Here is a 15,720-nt window from a genome sequence, read left to right as displayed (position 1 = left end):
GGGCCCGCGGAGAGGGGCAGTATTGTTTGCGAGCGGCCATTAGGTTCAGAAAGCTGGAAAGGCATTTGTGTTTGGGGGCGCGCATGGAGGGGAGGGGTCTCCGCAGCGATTTCAGAGGCGGGGGGCAGGGCCAGGCTGCGCTGTGGGAGCGGGAGGGGGGCCGCAGGGGCCGGGGAGGGGAGGAGACCGGCGTTGGGCGGGAGCCGAGGGCGGCTGCGGGGCGTTCCGGGGAGCGGAGGGCGGGCTGTGCCGACGACTGGGGAGGGCCTCGGGGCGGGGGTGGGGTGTGCGCGCGCGGCGGCGGGCGCGGGGGCGGGGCCGCCCTCCGGGAGCGCGCGGCGCGGGCGTCGGGGCGGGAGTGCGCGGGGGCGCGCGCGGAGGCTCCGGAGTGCGTCGGTGCCGGCGGCGCAGCCCGCTCCCCGCGCCCTGAGTGAGGACCGGGGAGGCCAGCGGCGCGGGGGAGGGCGAGGCATGTGCACGGGCCGGGGGCTGCTGCAGCCGCCCGGGGACGAGGAGGACGGCGGCGGCGGCGAGGAGGAGAGCGGGGGGCTCGCTGCGGCGGGCCCGGGCCGAGGGGATGCAGCGGGCCGTGTGTGTCTGGCCGTAGCTGACGCGGGCCGGCGACCAGGCGACCAGGCGGCGGCGGCGAGAAGTAGCGGCAGGACCGGCGGCGGCGACGGCAGCCCTGAGATGCATCGTCCTCCCCAGCGGCCATGTTAACCAGGAAACCCTCGGCCGCCGCTCCCGCCGCCTACCCGACCGGTAAGGAGGGTCGCCCGCCCGGCCCCCGCCCGGTAGCCCTGGGGGCGCGGCGCCCGCCGCCCCGGGGCCTGGGACAAAGTCTGCGGGCGGCGGGAGCCGGGGGCGGCGCGCCCTCGCCCGCTCCGCGCATTGTTGCGCGCGGGCCCCGAGGCTCCTCCGAGGGGAGCCCCCGAGCCGCCGGGCGGGGCCGGCCTGGGCCTCCCCCCACGGGGCCGGCGAGGCGGGGGCGCCCGCTCGGCAGGCCAGCCCGCTCCGGGCCTGCGGCCGCCGCCAACGTGGGCCGCCCCCGCCGCCCGGCTCCCCCGCTGGCCGTGAGCTCGCGCCCGGCCCGACTTAACTTTGCAGCCGCCGGAGCCCGGCGCGCGCTGCGCGCTGGGGACCCGCGCCCGCGCCCCTTCCCTCCCCAGACGCCGGCTCTCGGGGTCCCCGTCTCCTCGGGGAGAGCGGGGTTCGCGGCCCGCAGGGGTGGGGCGGGGCGGCGCGGTCTGGGTGACTTTCTCCCCGCTGACCCTCTTTTGTCTCCTCCCCGCGTGGTTCCCAGGCCGAGGAGGGGACAGCGCCGTGCGTCAGCTCCAGGCTTCCCCGGGGCTCGGCGCGGGGGCCCCCCGCAGCGGAGTGGGGACCGGCCCGCCTTCCCCCATCGCCCTGCCGCCTCTCCGGGCCAGCAACGCTGCCGCCGCAGCGCACACGGTGAGAGCCAGCCCGCGGGGGGCCTCGGGCGCGGGGCCGCGAGGTCGCGGGGCGAGCGTCTCCACGCCCCCGGCCAGTGGCCTCTCCGGGACGCCGCCCTCGAACTTGGGCGAGCCCCAAGCTGCAGCCACAAAGGAGGACTCGTGGCGTGGGCCCCTCACTTCCCCTCCGGAGCCCGCCCACCCTGGGCTGCTCTTCCCCGGACTTCCTCCTGCCGCTCTCCTTCGCTCTTCCCTCTCTCTTCGTCCTTGCTTCCCAGAGCTCCTTTCCCGGCCGGGTAAACATCCCTCCCCGCCCCCCACCGCGGCGGGCAGTGGGTATTTATAGAAACAGATGTGTGTGAGGGGACAGCCAGGCCGGCCTGCCCGGAAAATCGATCCCCCAAAGAGCCTCCCAGGCCTGGCTCCAGCCGGTAGGGAGCACCGCCAATTGTCCCCGCGTGTGGAAGCATGTTTTATGAGTGCCACAGGTTTGAGCATGGCAGAAATTGTAATTAACATTAACAAAAATAAGAGCCACAGCAGCAGTCAAAACAACAAGCTGCCCCTGTAGGATTCAGCACTTGGATATTATTCACAAGGAAAAGGCCAGCTTTGCTTTGGGAGTGGGAAGGGAAGAGCACCTGACAGGTGCTGTGGTCCCTCCGTCGGCGAGGAGGCGAGGAGGGAGGGAGAGCCCGGCGTGAGACAGGAGGCTGCAGAGATTGACAGGCTGGCTTTGACTTCAGCATGTACCTTTTCTCAGCTCCCAGAGACCGCCCTTGGATGGTGCCTGCCAACCTAGAGGAGGTGTGCACTCGGAGGTTGCCGGGGTCTTAGTTCCACCTGGATCTTCCAGAGGAACGGCCTAAGATGGTTCTGTGTGAGGGATGCTTGCTAGGATGTGGCTTTGTTTGCTAAGTGAAAGTTGAGTGCTTGTTGACAAGGCCATTTGTAGCCTACAGATGGGCAGCTCTGAGGGTCCTGTGTTTGGGGAAACTTGTTTATTAGAATTTGTGAAAGGGTGCTAGAGGGGATCACCTCCTCTTGGATCTGGACAGATGTGTATGAGTTGCATAGGAAAACGTTTTGTCCTTATTCTGTTCCCTCTGTCTGTCTCTCCTTCCCTCTGTTTCTTTTTTCTGAGACATCTAGACCCAGGGGCTAAGAATGCATTACCCAGAAGCTAACCAGTCTGTGTTGGACTGTTGATGGCAGAAGAGAATCTGTCAGTAGGGTGGTTGACTCCGTATGTTATGGTTGAATGTTCCTGTCATGGAGATGTTTTAGTTGAGGGATTGCCATTGGTTCTCGGGATTTGGGTTGATTTATTTGGTTTGGACTCATCTGACAATTTGGAAAATAAAACATCTAATTTTTTTCCATGTGTGGATGTAATCACATGACTTGGTGTGACCTGGGAAAAAAATACTTGGTTTGCATCTGGATTCCAGTTTTATAAGAGTGGGCTTTGCTTGATCAGAGCCTCTTTACAATTGAAGTATGTAATGAGATTAGAGAAGACGAAAGGTGTCCACTGGGGGAATAGCCCGGAGTGGAAATGAGAAGACGTGAGGGTTCTCAGGATTCCTAAGGATGGATGCGTGTATTTTGCTGTGGTATCTGCCTGATTTACCTGTTTTAACTTACCTATAAACTTCAGTATGCTGTTAATCATTAAAGGCTTGGTTTTGAAAGTGTGAGTTTGGGTTTTGATTGTTGTTTAGTTTTGATTTTATTTGTACGACATTGCGTATTTCGTAGAACAGGATTGTTGAAAAGGACCACAGCTTTACCTGGTTCTACTTCGTTTTACAGAGGAGGACACAGTTGGACAGGTTAGCTGGTTTGCTCAGGGTTCTCTGACCAGTTCAGACCCAGGCTGGAGCTGAAGCCCAGGCCCTCCTGAGTCTGGCTTTAACCTAGTGCTCCACACTACTAATTCTAGGAAAATGTATTATTTTCATTATAAATGCAAAAACCTTTACAGTTCCATATTCCCAATTGCCTTTCAGGTTTTTATGAGTTTTTAGTTTTTAATTCCACAGCAGTTACACCTGTGAAGAAATATTTTTAGCATGAGTCGGGTAAAGGGGCATTAAGGAGAGGAAAAGGATCTTGTCGTAGGAGCTTGCCCACGTGCCCTTGTAAATGATGTAGTAGGTGGGTACATATATGGTTATAAAGACAAGGAACTTTGGACCCTATCTAGTCCATTGCCCTTTAGTTCTCTGTCTCCATGGAGGTATTTTGTACACTTAGTCGTTTTGTTTATCTCTGTTTGTCCTAAGAGTGTCCCCAACAACTATCTTGATTCCTGTTAGTTTTTTTCTTTTAATGTTGTATGGGAGATATTAATATACTTATTTTTTATAAAATTCCCAAATATTGGTATTGTATCACTTTCATAACTGTTTTTATGTTTAAAGCACTCTCCAGTTACCAGTTTTACCTTTATAAAATAATTGGAATTAAAGAAGATGGAATATTCCCATTTAAAAACTAGTAACGTTTTGAGGAAGAAAGTAGACATTTGACGCAGGGCCACACAGACCATCAGTGTGTTTGAGGAGGAGCTAACATTCCAGTCTTTTTGGACTCAATTCTATTCCCATAACACTACAGCATTTGTAAGATGACTTCAGAGAAGTTTTGAAATGCCCAGAAATGTTAGCACAGCGAAATATCTGCTATTTTCCATTTTCTTATTGGAAGAGATTAAAACTACCAAACTGGTTAGACTGTTTTTCTTAAATGATTTTTTTTTTTTCTTTTTTTTGTGAGGAAGCTCAGCCCTGTGCTAACATCTGCCAATCCTCCTCTTTTTTTGCTGAGGAAGACTGGCCCTGGGCTAGCATCTGTGCCCATTTTCCTCCACTTTATGTGGGACGCCGCCACAGCATGGCCTGCCAAGCGGTGTGTTGGTGCGCGCCCGGGATCCGAACCAACGAACCCCTGGCTGCCGCAGCGGAGCGCACGCACTTAACCGCTTGTGCCACCAGGCCGGCCCCAATTCTCACATAATTTTTAATACCAAAATATTTCATGATCAGAGAAGGCTTCTGTAGTTCTCTCTGTTTTAACCCCTGCATTGTAGGTGTCTACGGATTGCATTCGTTCAGTGTGTGTTTTCACATGTGACAGCACATGTGTGCTAGGTAGACAGTGGCAAATGGGGAGAAGCCCCCATCTCAGACTTCAAGAGGCTGCGTGGGAGTTTTTAATATCCTTAAGTTGATGATGTAGTCCTGGCATATATATCCTGGAACTGTTCTGGCTTTTCTAGGGGTTCCCCCCCACTTTTATAGATCAGGTAATTGCACTTGGTTGTGAGTTTGGTTGTGATTTTAGAGTTCTGCAGTGTTTGAGACTAAGTCCTTCTTTCCTAGAGCCTCTCAGATGAATCTCCTTAACATCTGGGAAGTTTTAAAGACTTGTCGATTTTAGGTGTTGAGTTGATGTATTTGCTATCGGTACTTCTTAACCGGCTGTCATTTGTCTCCAAGTCTCTGCTGGTGGCAAGATCTTGTGACTTAGGTCATCAGGGATTATTCCCAATTCCCTGGGCGTTAACTTCACGTTTTCTTATGAAGATACAAAGTTTTCAAGAATAACTCAGAGGTGAGAGTTAACAAGCGTTTCTTGACACATGTTCTTCCATCCAACAGATATTTATTGAGTGCTTACTGTATGTTTGAGTTTGTTAATAGGGACTCACAAAGATAAGAGGTGACCCCACCCTGGAATTGCTCACAGCCAGGTGGGTACATCAGGTGTTAAAACAATTACAGTAAAATGAAATAAGTGTTACAATGTATCAGTGCTCTATAAGCACAGTGGAAGGGAAAGGAAAAGCTTCACAGAGGAGGTGAGAGTTGAGCTGGACATTGAAGGGTGAGTAGGAGTTTGCCATGGAGACGTGGTTAGGAAGGAAAGTCCAAGCAGCATTTGGAAAGGACAATAATAGTAGCTCTCCTTTACTCAGGACAGTCTAACCACTTATTTAATCCTCCTAGTAGCGCCAGTGAGGTAGCTTTCTTACCTTCTTTTTACAGATAAGGACACAGAGCTACAGAGACATTACATAAATTGCCCAAGTTCACACAGTTAGTAAGTGGTGGAGCTGGGACTCATTTCCCGTGTGTCTCACTGACAATCCCGGGCCTCCTAGCCGTTATGGAACATGAGCTCATCAAAAGCAGAGGAGCGTGGAAGAGCCTGGGTCTCCCCGGGTCTTGGGGAACCAGCGTTGTTACTGTCGGGGAGAACAGTCAGAGCGTGGGCGACATTGGAGGGAATCGGGTCATTCATCCTCTCCGCGTCAGAACCTCGTGCTCTTGCCTGTGCGCCCTTGTATTATCTGTAAATGGGGTGCAGTTTTGGGCCTTGAGCACAAGCAAAGGCCCAGTCAGTGACGCTTGTCAGTGGTAGTTGTAGAAGTACTATGTGGGGAAGGGGTTTGAGGGATTCTAGACTTAGAAGCACGTGAGGAGGCTGCTTCGGTTGTCCAGTGAAGGACAGCAGGAGGGTGAGGTGAGGCAGGGTTGGTGGAGAGGGAGGGGGATGGAGAGAAACGACGAGGCTTAGTGATGACTCGGGAAGGGGAGGGCACGTGGAAGGATTTCCAGGTGTGCAGCTCGAGCAACTATGTGCAAGTGAAGCCTTTTGTTTATCAGAAATTGAGGGTTATGGGAGGAGGAAACAGTTCTAGTAGAAAAATCATGAGTTGTGTGTGAGTTGCCTGTGGGAAAGGCAGCTGACAGTGGTTGGACATGAGGGTCTTGAGTTCAGGCCCAGAGATTAGGCAGGGCTGGCTAGAGGTGTAGATGCAGAGACGTCAGCCATGGTGGTTGTGGAAGCCCGGGCTGTGGTCGGGACCAACCAGGGAGAGTTGTGGAGTGAGAAGCCAGGGGAGTTGAGCCTTCAACCCTGGGACCCTTGAACCCACCCACAGGTAGATGAACTAGTGATTGATTCGGCAGAGGAGACCAGGGGAAGACAGTTGGAGAGGCAGGAGGTGATCCAGTAAATTGGCAAGCTCTCTTTAATTCTAGTCACTAAACTTCTGTGACTGTATTTTAAATTATGCAAAACATTAAAATTACAATTGCAAAAGTTGAAGTGAGTTTCTGATGCTCAAGAAGTTTTACTTTGCTATCTTTTAGACGTTCCTAGGGCCCCAAGGTTAACCTTGTCCCTAATGAAGCCTCATGCTTTTTGTAGCATGAATGCTGGTCATGTCGGTTTTTCCTCTGAAACCTCTCCATCCTGCCCTGAAGAGAATGGTGCTCTAGAATAGGGATATTTTGAATTTCACATCCTTTTATTCCCTGGTGCTTGAAAGACCACAGTGGGGAGAAGAGTGCAGACTGAGGCTTGGGAACAAAAGCAATGACGAGCCTGTACGACTTTTATATATGCCCAGGACCTTCCTAATGCGTTTTTATGGACTGCTCAGCTTTGGGCACAGAATGAGGATAAAATAACCTGTCCACCTACCCTGGCAGAAGATATGTTCACTTAGCATGCAGTATCAGCTATGAGTCTAATAAAGGAGTTCAACCAAAAGGCTTCCAAAACTGTCTGAGAAATCAGTTCCCTCAGTCTGTGAAATCACACTTCAGACAAGCCCGAGTACTATACTCAGTTCTACTTTTAGACGCAAGCAGAGAGAATGCTCATCCCTCAGATGGTCACCATGCATGCTACGTGTCACTTAAGGGAAACTTGAAGGCCTTGGTCTGTTAGTGAGAAGGACTTGGCATTTCATTTGATGATCCAGATGGTCCCACGCCATTTCCTGTGTCTCTGTGTTACATACTCAGAGCACGTCTGCTCTTGCTAGTGTATAAAGCCCAAGAGGTATGATTTAGAAGGAGATAATGGAAAAAATACTGGCGACGAAGGACTTCAGCTAGTTGAGTGTTAGCTCCTAGAGGGCAGGGACGCTGCCACTTATGCGGCTAGACCTCAGCTAGTATTGGTTGAGTGAATGAGATGGATTGTGAATGACAAATTGATCTCTAAGATTTCTTATAAAAATCACCTAGCAGGAAGCTCTAAGACTCGTGGGTGGTTGTCTGAGGCTGACGAGAATTCCTAACAGGAAGGGGATCCTGGCTGCCAGTCCTCTCCCACCCTCCCCTCTGTGCAATGATAAAGCTTGGAAGAAATCCCAAGTAGATTCTCAGGAGGGCTGGGCCCTTGGCTTACACCATCAGTTATGTCGAGACAGGAATGTTCAGGGGTGGCATGTGTGCCCGAAATAGAAATCACTACTTTGTAGTCCTTGTTGGAAAGCTGCGTCTCCCAGCAGCCCAGAGAAATACATGTCTTAGGAGAGCTGAGCCACTGACCAAAGGAAGGCCCAGAGCATGCGGCGGTTGGTTTGTTGGGCTGAATGGCCTTAAATGGTCATCACAGTCAGTGAAGCCCAGAAACTTCAAAATAGGTTAGGGGTTTCCAAGATGCTACAGTGCATATCTACGTGGGAATCTTACAGGCCTAAAAGTGCAGTTTTCTTTACCACTAGATCATGCGTTTTCCTAGGTGTAATCAGTTAGATTTCCAAGTAGTGGAGAAGACTGAGAACGAAGATCCTAGTGTTCTCAGGACAGAGCTAGCTGAACCTTGGAGAAGGAGAAGTGAACAAGACAGACGAGGTCCCTGCTCCCATGGTGAAAATGAAGCTTCTGAATGAAGTGTGAAAGGTGTTATGATCTGGCGGAGGAGGAGCCAGTATAGAGTCTGTATTCATGCTTTTTCTGTCTTCTGTTTCCCTTTTATATCAAGTATGGGTTGAGTGGAACACCGGTGATGTGCTAGGCCCTGTGCTAAGTGTCAGGTGTAGAGTGATGAACAGGAAAGACGTTCTCTGCCCACTCTGGCAACTTACTCTCAGGACCCTGAGGATGTACAGCAATGTGCTTGTCTGTTAGGTGTAGCAGTGGCAGGGTCCTTTTTCCGGCATTCCAAGTTTCATAGCCTTACCCAGCCTGCTAACGTTTTCCTTCTATTTGTCAGAGGCTGTCAGCCTCATGTCCACTGTCCTCGTCAGAGTGTTCATGAGGTCCCTCCTGGGCGCACAGCTCTCTGCATTTAGTGAGCCTGATTCTGACTGTAAATTCAAACCAAGTTGGATGTTGTACAGGTGGGGTGGCGGCTGACTTGTAACATCCCCCTTTGGGCAGACAGACCTCTTCCATCTTTTCACGTTTCCTTTCTGAATTCCAGATCGGCGGCAGTAAGCACACAATGAATGATCACCTACATGTTGGCAGCCACAGCCACGGGCAGATCCAGGTTCAGCAGCTGTTTGAGGATAATAGTAACAAGCGGACAGTGCTCACAACACAACCAAATGGGCTTACAACAGTGGGCAAAACGGGCTTGCCGGTGGTGCCGGAGCGGCAGCTGGAGAGCATCCACAGACGGCAGGGGAGCTCCACCTCTCTGAAGTCTATGGAGGGCGTGGGGAAGGGGAAAGCCGCCCCCATGACCCCCGAGCAGGCAATGAAGCAATACATGCAAAAACTCACCGCCTTCGAACACCATGAGATTTTCAGCTACCCTGAAATCTATTTCTTGGGTCCAAACGCAAAGAAGCGCCAGGGCATGACAGGCGGGCCCAACAACGGTGGCTACGATGATGACCAGGGATCGTACGTGCAGGTGCCCCACGACCATGTGGCTTACAGGTACGAGGTCCTCAAGGTCATCGGGAAGGGCAGCTTTGGGCAGGTGGTCAAGGCCTATGACCACAAAGTCCACCAGCACGTCGCCCTGAAGATGGTGCGGAACGAGAAGCGCTTCCACCGGCAGGCCGCAGAGGAGATCCGCATCCTGGAGCACCTGCGCAAGCAGGACAAAGACAACAGCATGAACGTCATCCACATGCTGGAGAACTTCACCTTCCGCAACCACATCTGCATGACATTCGAGCTGCTGAGCATGAACCTCTATGAGCTCATCAAGAAGAATAAATTCCAGGGCTTCAGCCTGCCTTTGGTCCGCAAGTTCGCCCACTCGATTCTGCAGTGCTTGGATGCTTTGCACAAAAACAGAATAATCCACTGTGACCTTAAGCCCGAGAACATTCTGTTAAAGCAGCAGGGTAGAAGCGGTATTAAGGTGATCGACTTCGGCTCCAGCTGTTATGAGCATCAGCGTGTCTACACGTACATTCAGTCTCGCTTTTACCGGGCTCCGGAGGTGATCCTTGGCGCCAGGTACGGCCTGCCCATCGACATGTGGAGCCTGGGCTGCATTTTAGCAGAGCTCCTGACTGGCTACCCGCTCTTGCCTGGGGAGGACGAAGGGGACCAGCTGGCCTGCATGATTGAACTGTTGGGCATGCCCTCCCAGAAACTGCTGGATGCCTCCAAACGAGCCAAAAATTTCGTGAGCTCCAAGGGTTACCCTCGCTACTGCACTGTCACCACTCTCTCCGACGGCTCCGTCGTCCTCAATGGGGGCCGTTCCCGGAGGGGGAAGCTGAGGGGCCCGCCCGAGAGCAGAGAGTGGGGGAACGCACTGAAGGGGTGTGATGACCCCCTTTTCCTCGACTTCTTAAAACAGTGTTTAGAGTGGGATCCTGGGGTTCGCATGACCCCCGGCCAGGCTTTACGGCACCCCTGGTTGAGGAGGCGGCTGCCGAAGCCTCCGACGGGGGAGAAGACGTCTGTGAAAAGGGTAACCGAGGGCACTGGTGCTATCACTTCCATTTCCAAGTTACCTCCACCTTCCAGCTCAGCCTCCAAACTGAGGACGAACTTGGTACAGATGACAGATGCCAATGGGAATATTCAGCAGAGGACAGTGTTGCCAAAACTTGTGAGCTGAGCTGAGTCCCTGAGGCTGGTAATCTGAAAGATACGACGTTGCTGAGCCTTACTGGGTTGAAAAGGAGTAGCTCAGACCTGTTTTTATTTGCTCAATAACTCGACTCATTTGTATCTTTTCAGCACTTATTTTAATGTAAGAAAGTTGTTCATTTTGTTTTTATAAAATACACGGGGACAATGCTTTAAGTTTTATACTTTCTGAAATTTTTTGTGTTCTAAAAGTACGATCCGCCTCACCGTATTTAGTGCGGCAGAGTAATAAACATCAGTGGCAGGCCATTGATGGCTTCACGACTGCCGCGCTCTTACAGATTGCTGTCAGAGACGTTCACTATGTTTTCCTGGTTCGTATTCTCCCCAAGGTGATTGCCCCCGATGGCCCCCTGCTCTCTGTGCTCCAGGTTCTTGCAAAGGTGCAGCGTGTCCTGTGCGTTTCCGTCAGTTATCTGGGTCGTAGTGATGGTGGGCGGAGAATGGTCAGGATGGAAATGATACTCTAAGAAAAACTGCACCTTGGAGATTTTTTTCTTAAAGTCATGCTCACACAAAGTGAAACCCCCCAGGTTTCAATGACCAGTTCGCATTCTGACATCCTCAAAGCCAGCCAAGCAGACCTGCTGGATAATTGGAAATGTGTGGGCTCCTCTAAATTTTCTAACATGATTGGTGAGCTGTTGTGTAAAGAAGCCTCATATTACAGAATTGGTTTTGCACCTGAGTTTAGAAATGTGTTCCATGAATCCTCCCTTCTCTGCTTTTCTCCTCTCTGTTCCTCTTTTACCACCTGTTGCTTGCATTTCATTTTTTTTTTCCTTCAAATATATATCCCGGACTCTTAATACAGAAGAGAGACATTTCGGCTGTGATTATGATCATCGTTTCATATTCCAATTAAAAAAAGAACAGCAGCCTAGCTACTTAAGGTGGGCATTTCCATAGTTCCAGAGAAGGTTCAGCAGGTGACAGTGAGTTCACACGTTTTAGGTGCCCTTGGAAGGTTCTCTAGCCTGGGAGAGCATCAATTCCTTCTTTAACGAGGAAGAGGGTTGAAAATCCTCTTGATGAACAGAAGTCATTGTGGCTGTTCAGTAAGGCCGATTTTAGCAACACATTTAAAAGAGGAAAAGTTCAACCTCAAGTTAAATGGTTTGACTTATTCTTTGCATCATTAGAAGAACCGCAGAAATTGCATTCCTCTATTTTACTTTACTTTCTTTTGGATTGCACTGATTGCTTTGTGGGAATGACACTTTACCTGGAAAAGTAACTGAGAGTTAGGTAAAAGAATATTTTCTTCTTTGAATAATAATTATTTTCACAGTGAAAATTTCAGTATTTTATCGCTAAGGTATGAGCAGTGATATATATCAATTTCAAGGCACGTGGAAAAAATTTTTTAGTATGTGCAATTTAATATAGAAAGATTTCTGCCTGTTTGGACAATAGGTTTTGGGTAGTATAAATTAGGATAAATACTCTTTTATATGCACAGATATTATTGTATTGCCTGTAAATTGATTTACAAATACTTAAAGCATGGTCCCCTGTGAGGCCAAGAAAGTTTCCGGTTAAGCTCTTTTACTATTAATCCTACAGTTTCTCTTACTTAAAAAAAAAAAAAAAATTAGTTTTGAACAAAAAACACTTTACTTATCTTGAGGCTTTGTCAGTTGATGGTGGAGAAAAATGCTCAGGAAATATTACAGATATTTGCCAAAAAAACAGTAATAAGATTAGCTTATTAATAAGATAGTGATGTTGATATTTGCTTTACTATTTAAGGGTGTCACAGATAAGTTAATTTGTACTTCTGTATTTAGAAATTATAGCTTCTTTCCCCTAGTCAAATTCTTTAGCATATTGTACACATTTCTGTGTAATCTGTGGAGTGCAATAATATGTTAGTAAGTTGCATTTTAAATGATGCTCATGTGATGATACCCCCAATGAGTGGCTTATAGAACTTAAAGATTGTGTATTTATTATTGAAATCTTGGCTTAAAGGCATAAGAACTGTAAGACTTGGTGTGGTGGCTATATAAAACCACAAGCCTCTTGATGGTTAGCTTCTTTAGGTCATGAAAATAAACAAAGCATAAAGGCTGCATTACCCCTGCAATGCTTGTCTTCCATGTCCACTCTCATTTGCACATTTTGGTTTAAATATACAAACCTGAGCCTGCCATTAATATGAATTTCCCTATAAATTGGTTATACATGTGAAAATTTATAAATCGGCTAATACTGCATGTCTTTCCCCCACCACACAAAACTGGGAGATGCCAACAGTGCATTTGTGACCATCTTAGTTCACAAATGTAACCGGAAACTTTGAAGCCAAACTATAACGTGCAGTGCTGTGGGGGTCCCCCCCACTCTCCCCAGTGCAGTGAAATTTCCTTTATTCACAAGAGCCACCATGTTCAGTGTTTAGTGATAGAGCTGCTTTTTGAAAATTCTGGCTTCATTATAATGTCAAAAAGAGAAAAACGTTGCATCTTTGTTGATTTCCAAACGTACATGAATGAAGGGCTCTGATAGGCTGCCAGGAGTTGGCTTGGCAACAGTCCTTGGTCTCACAGGTTGCCGCTGTCTAGGGATGTCTGGGCTGTCTTCAGACTTAGGAGTAGCACAGTGCCGTGTTGTCTTTGGTTGCAGTCTCACCTGGCTCTGTTTCTTGCACCACCAGAGTGTGCATTGCCACTTAGGTGTATTGCTACAACAGTGGAACAACAACAGTGATTCGAGACAGCGTAGGTTAACAGTAGAGGAGAAACTGTGCCCTTAGTGTTAACAATGTGCCTTTTGTTCTGAATGCCATGTTGTAGGACATGCATTTTTTGGCCTCTTTAACTCTTCGAATACTAGACAGTAAGGATGGATCCCACCTCTGCAAAGATACACCTGTCTTAAATATCCAGTTACTTACAGGCCTTAATAGAAACCGTAAGGCGTGAATCGTCATCAGGCACTGAAGAAGGTACCATTTGTTGGTTAGTGACACAGGGAACTCCGGTTTAAGGGGTTAAAGATGGTCTTTGTTGTATCTTAACATCAGACTGATTTTTTAAATGATATTTTTTTGTTATGCTTACACTAGACAAAAATCAACTGTATTTGTAAAAATTTACCTCAAACCATTTAATTTTATAGTGTGATTAATCCCAGGGCATTTGGTATGAACCAAAGTGCATTCCTTTTATATGTGCCTGGCTCTAGCAAGGATGGCCAGGGATTTTTACAATTTGGGTGCAAGGCACTTAAGCCACTTTTAAACTTACTGGGTGGTTTGGAGTCGTGTGAAGGGACTCCATCAGAATGTGAGGAAACACTTTAGGCATCAGTAGTATTGGGCCATATTGGAATCTTAAAAGTGTGAATTATTTTAAAGAGAGCATTCATTTTGTAATTTTTTTCATCAAGAATATTTCTGGTAAGCAGAAGACTTTTTAAAAAAACTGATTTGGTTGGTAAAGGTTTTAATATTGCCCAACACAATGCTGTGGTAGCATTTAAAAAAAAAGTATTTGTGAACTCTTTATTTCTTAGGGGCCTGTACATCTCTCTGCTATGGACATATAGAATTAATTGTAACTATACTCAGCTCAACTGCTACAGTTATGTCTAGGCAGTGGCTTGGGTTTTTATCGAGCAACAACTTAGACACGTGACTGTAATATGCTGCAACTGTGTGTACTGAAAATCTGTGATAATGGTTGAATGTGGACTGTGTATATATGTATGTAAAACCTTCTGTGAGATGCTGCTGTCGCCACTTTACATGAACCATGTTCTAGGGGATTTTGATCCCAGTGGCCAGTTCTATGATACTGTATGTATTGTACAGCTGATGACAGGAGTAAGACTGTTCAGTGAATTTTTGTTAAATTTTATTGTCGTGGCCAGAGATAATTTCAGAATAAAATTTTAATGTCCTACCGTACTTTTCTCCCCTTTTCTAACTGTAATTTTACTCCTGATCTATTTCTAATATTATTCTTGGTCTGGGAGCCTGGAGAGAGTAGAGAATGCAAATATTTTCAGCAATAATTGATTTTTTGTTCATTCAATATAAACGTGCAATTTTCAGGTAAGAAAGACGAAAGTTTTGGTAGGCAGCTCTTGCTCTTCTCAGGATATTCTGTTCCTTTACCTTTAGTATTTCTACGTTAATTTTCCTTTACAAGCATCTGCCATGTTCTCTCTCTATCATGCTAGAACTTCAAATCTTTTTTTTTTTTTTTTTTTTACCTTCAAGGTGACAGTTAAGCTGTGGGAGCAGAGTCTATGAATTATTCCCCACCAGTCTACACACAGGTTCTGGTGAATTATTCTTGGGTGCTCTCACTGGCTTCCCCACATGCTCTTTAATGCTTATACTTCTGCAGTTCTTGGACTGGGTGGTCTCGATGGTTCACGTTTTGGGAGGTTTTAGCGTCCCCTCCTGTCATGGCTGGATCAGAAAATAAGGCCTGTGAACAGCAACTAGCTCGTGATTCATCAAGTTCAGTTAATGTGAGCGAAGAGTTCACTTACAGATGACGGCAAGCAGATACTCTAGTAATTTGTCAGACATTGCTGGGGTATTATGTAGACAAATATTTCCCTCTTGTGGAAAGAACTACCTCACATTTTTATTTACACCCCTCCTGCCGCCGGCAGCAGCAGAATTACTTGTGTGGCTTCCTGCGGCAGAAGTGGGATTTGCCGAAGCAAGCGAGCAGTGTGGGAGTTCCCAGACACAGCCCAGTCTTATAGACTGTGCCACAGACCTCCATTACTGCTGCTTTCGCTAGCCAGTGGAAAGGTACCAGCCAGCCGACCAACCAAGAAAGCCAATATATTTAGAAATAAATTTTTAAGAGATGTGCACTATGTATAAAATTGAAAGTTGATGCTACAGCAGCAATTTAAATTTCAAATAGGTTGTCCAGATCTGACTTCCTCAGAGCAGATTATAGTTTCCTCTCATTCTCTTTTATCAAACCTTTTAAGCTCTTTCTTAAATTGATTAATGCTATATTGTTTGAATTTCTGTAAAATTCTCCCTCTTGGAATCAACAACTATACAAATAAATATTCTTGGAACTTCGAGGTTGTCTGCAACTAGGACTAGAGGATGTTTCCAGCTGGCGTTAGTATTGGTCTCTTAGAGAAAGGGAGACCAGTTGGATTATTTTCTGTTTTGGAGAGAGCGTTAAGAGAGTTGAAGAAAGGGTATTGGTGGCTTTGTTTCATTGTTGATTTAAAAATTTGAATTACATTGCATTTCTTTTGGGCCATCAGGCAAATAAATACTTGTCATTAATGATCTTAACACTGTCCAACGTGAAAGATGACTGCCAGCATGTTGCGCACACATAAGAAAATTGCAGCTGACTGCAAAGGCTTTGGTTTGTTTGGTTTGACTTTGCCTTACTGTTTTGCTGTGGTGACATCCTTAATAT

General features: G+C 48.0%; 1 protein-coding gene across 3 annotated transcripts; it reads left to right on the top strand.

Moving 5' to 3' along the window:
* Positions 1-389: 389 nt before the first annotated feature.
* DYRK2 (dual specificity tyrosine phosphorylation regulated kinase 2) lies at positions 390-14,216 on the top strand. 3 transcript variants are annotated; one of them, XM_087442050.1, is made up of 3 exons: positions 390-762; positions 1,304-1,452; positions 8,664-14,216. In XM_087442050.1, exons 1-3 carry the CDS (start codon positions 714-716, stop codon positions 10,269-10,271), a joined length of 1,806 nt encoding a protein of 601 aa, XP_087298176.1. In that variant the 5' UTR covers positions 390-713; the 3' UTR covers positions 10,272-14,216. The 3 variants fall into 3 exon arrangements, with proteins under 3 accessions (XP_087298176.1, XP_087298177.1, XP_087298178.1); XM_087442051.1 differs by lacking the exon at positions 1,304-1,452 and having other exon boundaries at positions 391-762; XM_087442052.1 differs by lacking the exons at positions 390-762; positions 1,304-1,452 and adding an exon at positions 1,550-5,051.
* The last annotated feature ends 1,504 nt before the right edge of the window (positions 14,217-15,720 follow it).

The sequence above is a fragment of the Ceratotherium simum genome, chromosome 17, assembly GCF_057802395.1.
Source record: "Ceratotherium simum simum isolate JZ-2026a chromosome 17, ASM5780239v1, whole genome shotgun sequence".
NCBI classification, from domain to species: Eukaryota; Metazoa; Chordata; class Mammalia; order Perissodactyla; family Rhinocerotidae; genus Ceratotherium; species Ceratotherium simum.
The sequence above is the reverse complement of the archived record's forward strand: the minus strand, read 5'-3'. Positions and strand labels throughout refer to the sequence as shown.

What these genes read in the sequence shown, in the direction of transcription:
- DYRK2 (XM_087442050.1), top strand. Translation starts at nt 714, where the DNA reads ATGTTAACCAGGAAACCCTCGGCCGCCGCTCCCGCCGCCTACCCGACC. An exon ending in TCCCGCCGCCTACCCGACCG is followed by an intron (nt 763 to 1,303) that starts GTAAGGAGGGTC and finishes CGTGGTTCCCAG; the next exon opens with GCCGAGGAGGGGACAGCGCC. An exon ending in CTGCCGCCGCAGCGCACACG is followed by an intron (nt 1,453 to 8,663) that starts GTGAGAGCCAGC and finishes TCTGAATTCCAG; the next exon opens with ATCGGCGGCAGTAAGCACAC.